The sequence below is a fragment of the Bison bison genome, unplaced genomic scaffold (genome assembly GCF_000754665.1).
Source record: "Bison bison bison isolate TAMUID 2011002044 unplaced genomic scaffold, Bison_UMD1.0 scf7180017860443, whole genome shotgun sequence".
Classification (NCBI taxonomy): Eukaryota; Metazoa; Chordata; class Mammalia; order Artiodactyla; family Bovidae; genus Bison; species Bison bison.
Genome location: NW_011491015.1, coordinates 1,790,499 through 1,801,951, shown reverse-complemented (window position 1 = coordinate 1,801,951; position 11,453 = coordinate 1,790,499). Strand labels below are relative to the sequence as shown.

The window sequence follows — 11,453 nt, the reverse complement described above, 5'->3', positions numbered from 1 at the left end:
GTGATCGCCAGCAGCTTCGAGATCGGGAACCTGGCGCTCATCCTCTTCGTGAGCTACTTCGGGGCGCGCGGGCACCGGCCACGCCTCATTGGCTGCGGCGGCATCGTCATGGCACTGGGGGCACTGCTGTCCGCGCTGCCTGAGTTCCTGACCCACCAGTACAAGTACGAAGCGGGAGAGATCCGCTGGGGCGCCGAGGGCCGCGACGTCTGCGCTGCCAATGGCTCGGGCGGGGACCAGGGCCCCGACCCGGACCTCATCTGCCGCAGCCGGACCGCCACCAACATGATGTACTTGCTGCTCATTGGGGCCCAGGTGCTCCTGGGCATCGGTGCTACCCCCGTGCAGCCCCTGGGCGTCTCCTACATCGACGACCACGTGCGGAGGAAGGACTCCTCGCTCTACATAGGTAGGCGTTGCGCCAGCGCCCTAAGGGCTGCGGTTCCCTTTGTGGCTGTGTAGGGGGCCAGGGCGTGTGAACAGAGGAAGGAAATTTGGGCCCTAGAGCTTTAAGTTTCGTCCGGAGCTTTCATTCTCAGACTGGGGGTGTTTGGTGAAAATGCTGATGCCTGAATTGCACACCCCAGAAAATTCTGGGGGTCTTTGGGGTGCAGCCTGGACTTGTAATTTTTTAAAGAGCTCCCCAGGTGACTCCAGTGTGCAGCAGAATTTGACTTCTGCTGCGCATGAGTATCAAAAGCCTGGGAAGAGGGAAGAGGAGATTGGGGGCAGTTTTAAATATATATATTTATCTGCCTTTGTGTGTGTGTGTCTGGACTTTGGGCGGCCTGGTATTTGCCACCGAGGAATCCTTGGGGGTCTGCACATTAGAAACCCCTGTTTTTAATCATCAAAATGACCTCCTGGTCATTGTCTTATTGAAGCTCAAAGATAAAAGTGATTGCAAATGCCCAGCATTTGGTATTATTCAAAGTTGGTAACTTTGTGTGTGTATGTAAATTTTTTCCCGCTGTAATGGGGTTATTTACTAGAACCGGATATTGGGGACGAAATAAGGTACATGTGAACTTTTGAAAAAATTTGTTTTGTGCTACAATGACTTCTGTTATTTTATACTGGAAGGATGGAAACCATCTGCCAGCGTTGGGGTTAAGAAACATCCAGGGGTTGAATTACACTTACAGCAAATGGGCTTCTCAGTCACTGCTTCTGGGCACTATTGCATGGTCATTTGTAGGGCAAGGGCCGGCCTGCCGAGCATCTCCGTTTTCTTGTTTACTGCGTTTAATTTTGCCTCCCACCATCTGTTAGCTTCTATGATTTGACCCCAGTCACTGAGTGCTTAAGCTTTGGGAAGAAAGTAAAATAAATTACCAACACCTGTAGAAGCTCTGTGCCTCCCGAAAGCAGTGTGCCTTGGAGCATAAAGTTAATTACAATATGGAGGTTTAGGTTAAACTAGAACTTGAACAGAATTCGTCAAAAAGCCTCCTACCTGCCAAGTTTCCCCCATACACTGCCCAGGCTGTCTGAGACAGGAGGGTTCAAGGCAGTTACCCCCTGAATGCTGATTGTCCTCAGTGACTTCATGTCCTACCTGTGAGGTAGATGACTCTATTGAATGCATACGTCGTATGTCTTAACCCTCTGTGAACAGGCTCTAGAGTAGAAAGGTGGAGAGTATGCATCTCCCCCTAAAAGGGTGGAGAGCTTGTGGGCCTGGTCACAGCCTACCTGTGGAATACACAGGATTGATGGCTAGTCCCTCCACCCTGTGCTTAGGGGTTTCCGTAATTGTGTCTGGAGGTGGGCGCAGTGGGGAGAGGGGTCTAAGGAAATCATTTGCATTTTGATGCTTTTAAGGCTTCAGTGAAAACCCCTCCAATATGAGTCTGCTGCAGGCCAGGGAATGGGCCACAGCCTGTAGCCAAAACAGTCTCCTCGGGTCCAGCCGGGCCACTGGACTCTGACTTGACTGATACCACTCTGGTACCCCAGCATAGAGAGATTTTGGAAGCAGTAACAGCAAGTAGATAAATCAGAGCCCAGGGATGGAGAAGGGTAGCGAAACACTGAGCTCTTGTGTCTCATGATGAAATCAAGTAGAAAAATGTCTCCCTGGCATCTCTCCTGAAGCCACAGGTGAGGTGGATGACCTCTGCTTGGAGCCCACGCCTGGAGCTTGCACGCTCAGCGTCCTCTTTTGGAAGTTTACCCTGATGCTGCTGCTGCTAAGTCGCTTCAGTCGTGTCTGACTCTGTGCGACCCCATCCCTGGGATTCTCCAGGCAAGAACTCTGAAGTGGGTTGCCATTTCCTTCTCCAATGCGTGAAAGTGAAAAGTCAAAGTGAAGTCGCTCAGTCATGTCCGACCCTTAGCGACCCCATGGACTGCAGCCCACCAGGCTCCTCTGTCCATGGGATTTTCCAGGCAAGAGTACTGGAGTGGGGTGCCATTGCCTTCCCCATTACCCTGATGAGTCAGGCATTTGCCAGCACTAATGGGGCCTGGTTCATAGGTCAAGCTTAGGATATGGACTCCTTTCGGTTTTGTGAGAGGTCTAAGCTTGGGCTATTGTAGCAGGCACAGCCCTTCTCTCGTTCTGAGACTTTTTCTCTGGGATTTACAGTGACTCTCTAGTAGGAGGAACGTCTCAACCAGATTTCTAGCTAGGCCTCCTTTTCCTCTCTGACAGTTTAGCATTCCCAGAGTCGGGAATGTGTCTGCGTGGTGCGTGGGCAGCTTGGTGGCGTCTGGCCAGATTCCAAGACATGACAGTCCAGGGCTGTGAGCAGGCCTTCCTGAGTGCTTCTGAGCTGGTTTCTTGGGTCTGTGTTTTGAGCAACAGAGAGCAAGCTTCTGCACAGATTGGCCTCCGTAGGTGGCCTTTTGTTCCCTGCATGGTTGGAATTCTCCAGGAACAATTTAAGAAGGCCATGCATATGCAGAGCATAACTGATCTGATCGTTTACTGTACAAGTCATAAAACATGTTTGTGACCATGGGACTGTTTTGGCGTTTATCTCTTGTAAGAGGGAACTAGTTTCTGAAGCCATTTAATTTGGCTTCGGGAAGTATTTAGGGGAGCTGACCGAATGGAATAGGTATGAATTATGATGTCTTAACTCCCTGCAGGAGGACAGTCTGAAGGGACTGGCCAGCCCTGGGAGGTAGGTGTCAATGGATGCCTGTCACCCGTCAGGGTGGAGTAGCCTGTGTGCCCCTTGGTTCTGCCCCTTGGTTCTGCCCCTGCGGACCTGATTGAGAGAGGCCCACGGCCAGCCATCTGATCACAGGCCTGACATGTGAGTGTGAACTGGGATTGAAAGGGTTTTAAACCGTGCACGTGTGAAGCACAGGCGGTTCACGGCTGCTGCTTCCCCAGGGGTGTCAGCGTCGATCCAGCCACAGGCCACTGGTGACAAGTCCTACCCCTTGAATAACTCCTCTTAGCTTTTTGGTTACATGAAATCCTGTGTTTCTGCATCAGTACGCTTCTGCATTGGTGACTCACGATGGGTCACCTGTATCGTGAGTCACCAGCTGGGTGCCGTCAGCACGTCCACGGCCATGACCTAGACCCCCTACAGCCAAGGGGAAAGGGAAGCCTTCCCTCTCGAATCAAGCTGATATTTTCCACCCAAGTGACTGTTTGGTCCAGCCTCTTGAGGCTGAATTACTGCCAAACTCCCGGATTCCTTGATGGTCATTCACAAGGGGCTTCTAGGGCTGGCACCATTCTGCGGCCGCTCCTGCCCAGCCTGGGGAGGGAGCCAGGGGAACTCATTACCAGGGGACAAAACCTGATGAATGGGGACACGGCTCTGCTGGCAGACTTCTCAGGACCACACAGTGTGGAGCCAAGCCTCACGGCCCAGCCGGAGGGTCACCCGGGGGTGGCACGTGGCGCTTTCTACCCAGAGGGACTGATGGAGCAGAGTGGCGGGGGGACTGTGTGAGATGGGGGCGCGAGTGGGGTCCACCAGCCGACCTCTGGGAGCTGCTCCTACTACTCATGCATGTTCTGACCTTCCACGAGCTCAGCTTTCTCAGCTACTCTGTTTCTCCAAGTTCAGACACAGCCTGTTGCATTGTAGGCAAGAGTAAGTAGGCTAATGGAATGGACTCGCCGGCTCCTTTCATTAGGTTGCTATGTCAATCAGTTGGTGCCTTGTTTTTTTTTTCCCCTTTGGGAAGGAAAAGGCTCCAAAGGAGAGTGGTAAGGTTTGTTTGTTTGTTTTTTAATAACTTTATTTCTAGTTGAAAAGTATTACATGTTCACTGTGAAAAGTATAAAAAAAGAATCATTTAAGAATAATTACTCGTAGCTTTATGTTTATAAATCCTCCTTTTCTGCATTGTTATGCTTTTCTCCACACAAAAGAGGTTTTTATCATAAACATATTTTGCTACTGTATTTCTCTCTCAATATTTCTTGAACATTTCCCTGTGTCATTCAATCTTCTTCAGTGATGATCTTTCTGCATACATCATATTCCCTTGTGGATCTGTACCATAATATTAAATGCCCTCTATCGTTGAACATGCATTTTTTTTTTAAGTTTTGCTCTTATAAAACAAAGCAGACAAGTGAACTGTGATTCTGAAAGGTTAAGTAACTTGCCTAAGATAATGAATGGGGCTGAGCACAGGATCTGAGAGTGGCCTTTGTTTTGGTATATCTGGGACAGGGCTGAGGTGGGTGGGGCAGGGGACAGAGGGCTGGGGGATGCTCCAGGGAGTCAGGAGCATGTGAGGGCATTTCCCTAAGAGAGCCTGAAGCCTCTCTTAGGGAAAAATCAGAGGTGCCCAGAAAGCAGAATACAGAGTTGGGAGGAGAGAGACAGGAGTCCTGACTAACAGTGCACGTCCGGGGTCTGGAAGGACTTTTGCCCTGTTCCATGGTGCTCTGAGTATCAATGGGTGCAGATTAGAGCTGGAGAATTCCGTGTTCCCCGCACCTCTCTCCAGAACTGTGGACAGCATACTCTCACTTGGCTGTTCATTCCATCGGAACCATGATCACCACGGGGAAATTGCCCTTGCGTCGTGTTGGAAATCTGTCTCCTTACAACGTTCTGTGCGCTGGCTCTGGTCTGCCCTTTGGGTCCACTTTGGGAAGTGGGGATCCCTCTTCCCTGTTTGGTCGCCCCACAGCTGGCTGAGTGCCAGCCTCGCATGGGCAGGGAAGGGCACCTGAAACGTGGGTCTTCTGTGCTAGGACCTCTGTTCCTTACTTGATTCGGTTTCCTCCTACATTCAGCCGCTGTTTCCCTCTTTATGAGGGATGATGCCAAGGCTGGAGGGCTTGTTACTCTGGGGCAGAACCAGGTGAACGGGGCATGCAGGCTTTGGGTGCTGTATTGCTTTGCTAGGGCTGTGTTATGTAACACCACAGACTGAGTGGCTTAAACCAGTGGTCCCCAAACTTTTTTCTTAGCACCAGGGACTGGTTTTCTGGAAGACAATTTTTCTGCCAACCCAGTTGGGGGAGGGTGGTTTCAAAGTGATTCAAATGCCTTACATTGATTGTGTACTTTAATAATAGAAATATTAATAGAATAATCAGTTCAGTTCAGTCACTCAGTCATGTCCAACTCTTTGCAGCCCCATGTACTGCAGCACGCCAGGCCTCCCTGTCCATCACCAACTCCTGGAGTTTACTCAAACTCATGTCCATTGAGTCAGTGATGCCATTCAACCATCTCATCCTCTGTCATCCCCTTCTCCTCCTGCCCTCAATCTTTCCCAACATCAGGGTCTTTTCCAGTGAGTCAGCTCATTGCATCAGGTGGCCAAAGTATTGGAGTTTCAGCTTCAACATCAGTCCTTCCAATAAATAGTCAGGACTGATTTCCTTTAGGATAGAATAATATATAGATATAATGATGATAAATACAAACATATAAGTAAGTTAAGTAATATAAATATAATGATAAATAAGAAATAGAAATATTATGATTGCATTAGTTCCACCTCAGATCATCAGCACTAGATCCTGGAGGTTGGGGACCCCTGGCGTAAGCAGCGGAAGATTTATTTTCTCACAGTTATGGAAGCTGCAAGTCCAAGACCCTGGTGTCGGCGCCAGCTCCCTCGGAGGTCACCTCGCTTGGCTTGCAGATGCCCGCTTCTCCTCCTGTGTCTGCACGTGGTTGTCCTCCTGTGTGCTCACAGGTCTGGTATCTCTGTGTCCTGATTTCCTCCCCTTCCAAGATCACCAGTCAGATTGAGGTAGGATTCACCCATATGATCTCATGTAACCTCAGCTCCCTCTTTAAGGCCCTATTTGCAAATGAGTCACGTGCTGAGTAACTGGGGGTTAAGGCTTCAACCTATGAATGGGGGGGCGGGGCATGATTCAACTCATAACAGGAGCCAGGGGGACAAGACGTCTGCCCCTTTCGTCCTAACTTCTCTATAAAGAACTTCATTGTCATGTTTGTTTGGTTCCCAGTAATCAAGGAATTATTTGAGAATGTATTTTTTTTTAAAAACTTTTTATTTTGCAACAATTACAGAATCACAAGCTGTTGCAAAATGCATGGAAGTTCTCTGTACACCCATCCAGTTTCTCCCCATGATGCCATCTCGCATCACTGTAGTACAGTATCAAAACGGGGGTGTGAACATGAGTATAATCCGTGGGGTGTATTCAGATTTTCAGTATTATGTACAGAGATTTGTGTGTTTCTATGTGTGCCTGTGTACAGTTCTGTGCGATTTTATTACATGTGGATGATGATGTTTTAAAAACGCAGAATGGGGACTCCCCTGCTGGTCCAGTGGATAAGACTCCGCCTGCCAGGACAGGGCACAGGGGTTTGATCCCCAGACTGGGAAGATCCCACATGCCTCAGAGCAACAAAGCCTGAGAGCCATAATTACTGAGCCCATCCGAGTGCTGCAGATATGGAAGTGTGCATGCCGAGAGCCCATGCTCCAGCACAAGAGAAGCCACTGCAGTGAGAAGCCCCTACATGGTCAGAGAGTAGCCCCTGCTTGCCACAACTAGAGAAGGCCCATGCAGAGGAATGAAGACCCAGCACAGCCAAAAAGAAATGCATAAATAATTTTACTAAAAGGAAAGATAGCAGAATGGGATTAAGATGAAACCAGATCATTCTGAGTCGTGTGTGTTTCACACACACACACACACACACACACACGGGAAGATGCAGAGAGAGAGAGAAGGCTATACGTAGAGTGGGAGTCAACTGGAGGAAACGGATTCTTTGTGAAGGGCTTGTTCATTCCCAAGAATGGCATCCTTGCAGGGTACCTGAACACACGGAGCGGTTCCTCCAGTTGGGAGGCACATCTATGAGACACCAATGTGTCACATTTTCTTTGTTTACCACTTCTGTTGAAACCCGCCGGAGCCCTCCACGTTCCAGTTAATGATGCAAAGAGAATTATTCTCAGATTTCATCTGCCAAGTGTTTGTTTAGCACAAAGGTCACTAATATCAGGCAGCAACCAAAGAGAACTAAATTTCTCTTCCGAGCCCTGGGAGTCCAGAGTTATTTTGCCTCTGATGAGTTTTTATTTTAACTTGACATTGGGTAAAATGTGTTTTAACTCTCCAAAGAGTGTGGGTCGGGTATGGATCAAATACACTGTGATTGCAGTTCATCTGAAAAAATAATTAAAAAGCCATCCCTTGTGGGAGCAAGCACAGCTCGTTATATTCTTGCAGCTTCACTGATATTGAAGCTCCCCTTGTTAATTTCTATTTTTGTAAATAAATGACACTGTAAAACCAGTCAATTTGTTTTGGCTGGATTCCATCCATTCCTTCTCCCCAGTGACTGGTCACATGCCATTTTTAGTGTGTTTTAGCAACTTGCTAGGAGACGTGTGTGTGGCTCTTATCTGGCACTTCCATATTCCCCGGGCTGGTGGATAGTTCTCATTCATTCTCAGCTGCTCATAATTTATGCCCTGGGATTCATGGGATCACTGCCATGCTCCCTGCCTGGGTGACCTTGGGCAAGACTCCGAGTTTGGGCTCTGATGGTCTTGAGATTCAAATCCTGGCTCCTCCACTGACCTGCCCACCAGGATTTTGGACACATTTTCAGTTAACCTGAGCCTGTTTCCTTATCAATAAAATGAGCTTGGAATCTACCAAGCGAGGCTTTGCTTGGATATTAAGTATCATGCCATGGTGGAGGCCAATAACCGCTGCCCTCTTCATCTCTGTGGATGTATTGTCTCCATTTCCAGGTGTAGAAACAGGAGGCAGGAAAAAGCAGTTGACTTATTTAAATACAAGGACAGGTCTTTTGATAAGAGTGATTGATTGGATCTTGATTTTCAGTCCAGGTATCATCCATCTAGTAGATCTTAGATGAGCAACCTCCTCCATCCTGAATTAAATCAACAGGGCTCTTATTTGCCTGCAGACCCCTTCCTGTGGCTCATCTCAAAATGCAGAAAGTGCTACAGCTGCCCCAAGCAGCAGGCGATCTGGTTTGTATTAAGTCAGAGGCACCCCAGAGTATGGCCATTGCCCTAATGTGATATATTGATGGCTTTCTGGGTTCCAGCACATTGCTTCTTAATTTGCTTCTTAATATTTGTTCAGCTTTTAAAAGAATGTTTTCTTGTCTTAGTAAAATTGGGAAAAACAAAATAGAATAAGTACATATAAATAATTTTTAAGCAGATCCCTATAGAAAATTGTCAGTGTTTAGATGTATTTTCTTCCAGCCATTTTTCTTCTTTTATAATATTTATTTGGCTGTGCCAGGCCTTAGTTGAGGCATGTGGGATCCAGTTCCCTGACCAGGGATTGAACTCGGCTCCCCTCCACTGGAAGGCATAGTCTTAACCACTGAACCACCAGGGAATCCTCAGCCATTTTTTTCCCTTTGTATTTAGTTTTACTTCGTTAAGACCATACTCTAAGTAAACTTGCTTTCTGCCAATGAAAAACTTTTTTTGTGTCTCATGAACAGTCAACATCATGTTAGATGACTGTACCGTGTTTTGCTAGAAAATCTGGAATGAGTTGGGTAGACATTTGGGTGATGGATACTTCTGTGACTGTAGCCTCATCCATATTTGCTGAAGCTCAGGTTGGTTCAGATAGATTCACTGGGAGCTGGAAACTAGCTGTTTGGCCTTGCTGTGGCTTTTTCCAGAAGGTAAGTGAGGAGGCATAAGGAGTCATGAACAGAGACTTTGGGCCACAGTGAGGGTTGGTGCCCTTGTCTTGAGGACCCCTCCCACATCTGCTGCATGCACGTGTGTGTGGTCACTCATATCTGACTTCTTGTGACCCACCCCCAGACTGTGGCCCGCCAGGCTCTTCTGTCCATGAAATTTCCCAGGCAAGAATACTGGAGGGGCTTGCAATGCCCTCCTCCAGGGGATCTTCCCGACCCAGGAATCAAACCCGAATCTCTTACATCTCCTGCATTGGCAGGCGGGTTCTTTACCACTAGTGCCACCTGGAAGGGACTGTAGGTAGAGGAAGAAGAATCCTCTTGAAGGTTCCCTGAAGGGAGCATTGGGAAACCAATCCTATATAGGGCTGGTTGGGGCTTGTGGATGTTGATTCTGTGTGTGAAAGCATCTTTGTTCAGGGATTTTAATTTTTTCTTTTCAAATTAGTCTTTTTTTTCCGGCCAAGCCATACAGCATGCTGGATCTCAGTTCCCCGACAAGGGATTGAACCCGTGGAAGTTCAGAGTGTTAGGGTGGAAGCTCGGAGTGTTAACCACTGGACCACCAGGGAAGTCCCGTGTTCAGGGGTTTGGAAACACAGCATCATAGTGTTTGATAGACAGAGAGGAAGACCAGAGAGGGCCCAGGCTGACCTAGAGAAGATTCCTGGGGACGGTGAAGATGCACGGAAGGGAATTTTCCTTCCTTAAGCACCTGAGTCTCCTGTTCGTTACTTCTTTACCACAAGCCTCTTACTGCGCTTGGTGGGTGACAGCAGACCCCTTTCCACTATTTTTCCTCTTGACTGTAACACAGATATTATGGTTCAATGAAAGTTTTGGAGGTGTTGTATTTTCCTGAATAACATGCATCTTCTTTTCTTTAGTTTACTTCTGACCTTTTGCTTCCCCTTTCTCAGATAGTCTTGGCTTGACTTCCTTTTTTCCTTTCAGCTACAGGAGCTTTCTGCGAGAGCAGACACCATGAAGGGTTTGGTTTCTGTAGAGGGTTGTGACTTGCTGTTATTAGATTTGGGGTTATAGGTTAATGACCTTCCTCTTCAGTGGGATGTGAGTTCTTCATCGCTAGAGAATTCTTTGGTGTTACAGTGCTTCACAGAAGAGTCTGTGTTGTGGTTGGTTGTTTTGGTCTGTCTAGAACCTCATTGTTTTCACTAGGAAACTGGATCTCCCATTCTGGGTGGTTCTTATGGACTGCCAGAGATGAGCAGAGATGGTCCAGGCATGGCCAGACATGACACAGAGAAAGACTCTGGTCTGCAATGATTGGCCCCAGGAGTGAGACAACCAGAGTCCACCATGATGTTTGAAAAATGGACTGAAGGGCTGGGTGGGGGGTAGAGAGAGATCTCTTATTTCTCTTCCAGGACTGAAAGCTCTAATACCTCTGTATGCCCACAGATTCTAATGTCCATCTTTGTTTTCACATGAGCTGAACTTGATCTCAAAGGAAAGTAGACCACTAGGAATAAGAGAGGGCACACGGGCTCCCTGGATCCCGCCATGCCTGAAGCTTGAATTCCAACTGGCATTCTCCAAGAATCCCCTTGAGCACATAAATTAGCCCTCCCAGCATTTGCAGTCAAATGCTGTAGACTAGGATCCCGCGTGAGCTGCTGCTTAGTCACTTCAGTCATGCCCAACTCTTTGCAACCCTGTGGACTGCAGCCAGCCAGGCTTCTCTGTCCATGGGATTTTCTAGGCAAGAAGATAGGAGTGGGTTGCTCTGCCCTTCTCCAGGGGATCTTCCCGACCCAGAGATTGAACTGGGGTCTCCTGCATTGCAGGCAGGGCCTTTACCACTGAGCCACCAAGGAAGCCCCAGGATCCTGCCTGTGCTAAGTCACTTCAGTTGTGTCAGACTCTTTGTGACCCTATGGACTGTAGCCCGCCAGGCTCCTCTGCCCATGGGATTCTCCAGGCAAGAACACTGGAGTGGGCTGCCATCTCTTCCTCCAGAGGATCCTGCCTAATGCAGCTTAAATGCTGGTCATGTCAGATCAGAGTTGGACTGGATTGATGTCCTCTTGCTGCTAAGTCACTTCCATCGTGTCCAACTCTGTGCAGCCCCATAGACGGAAGCCCACCAGGCTCCCCCGTCCCTGGGATTCTCCAGGCAAGAACACTGGAGTGGGTTGCCATTTCCTTCTCCAATGCATGAAAGTGAAAAGTGAAAGTGAAGTCACTCAGTCGTGTCCAACTCTTAGTGACCCCATGGACTGCAGCCTACCAGGCTCCTCCGTCCATTGGATTTTCCAGGCAAGAGTACTGGAGTGGGGTGCCATTGCCTCTGTGTAG

At 48.3% G+C, this 11,453-nt stretch overlaps 1 protein-coding gene across 1 annotated transcript in view; it reads left to right on the top strand.

Annotated features, from left to right (window-relative positions):
• Positions 1-11,453, top strand: part of SLCO3A1 (solute carrier organic anion transporter family, member 3A1) — a 301,013-nt gene that overhangs the window by 13,195 nt on the left and 276,365 nt on the right. The window contains exon 3 of the mRNA XM_010832180.1: positions 1-409. Within this exon, the coding sequence (XP_010830482.1) occupies positions 1-409 (409 nt within the window). The remainder of the gene's footprint in view (positions 410-11,453) is intronic.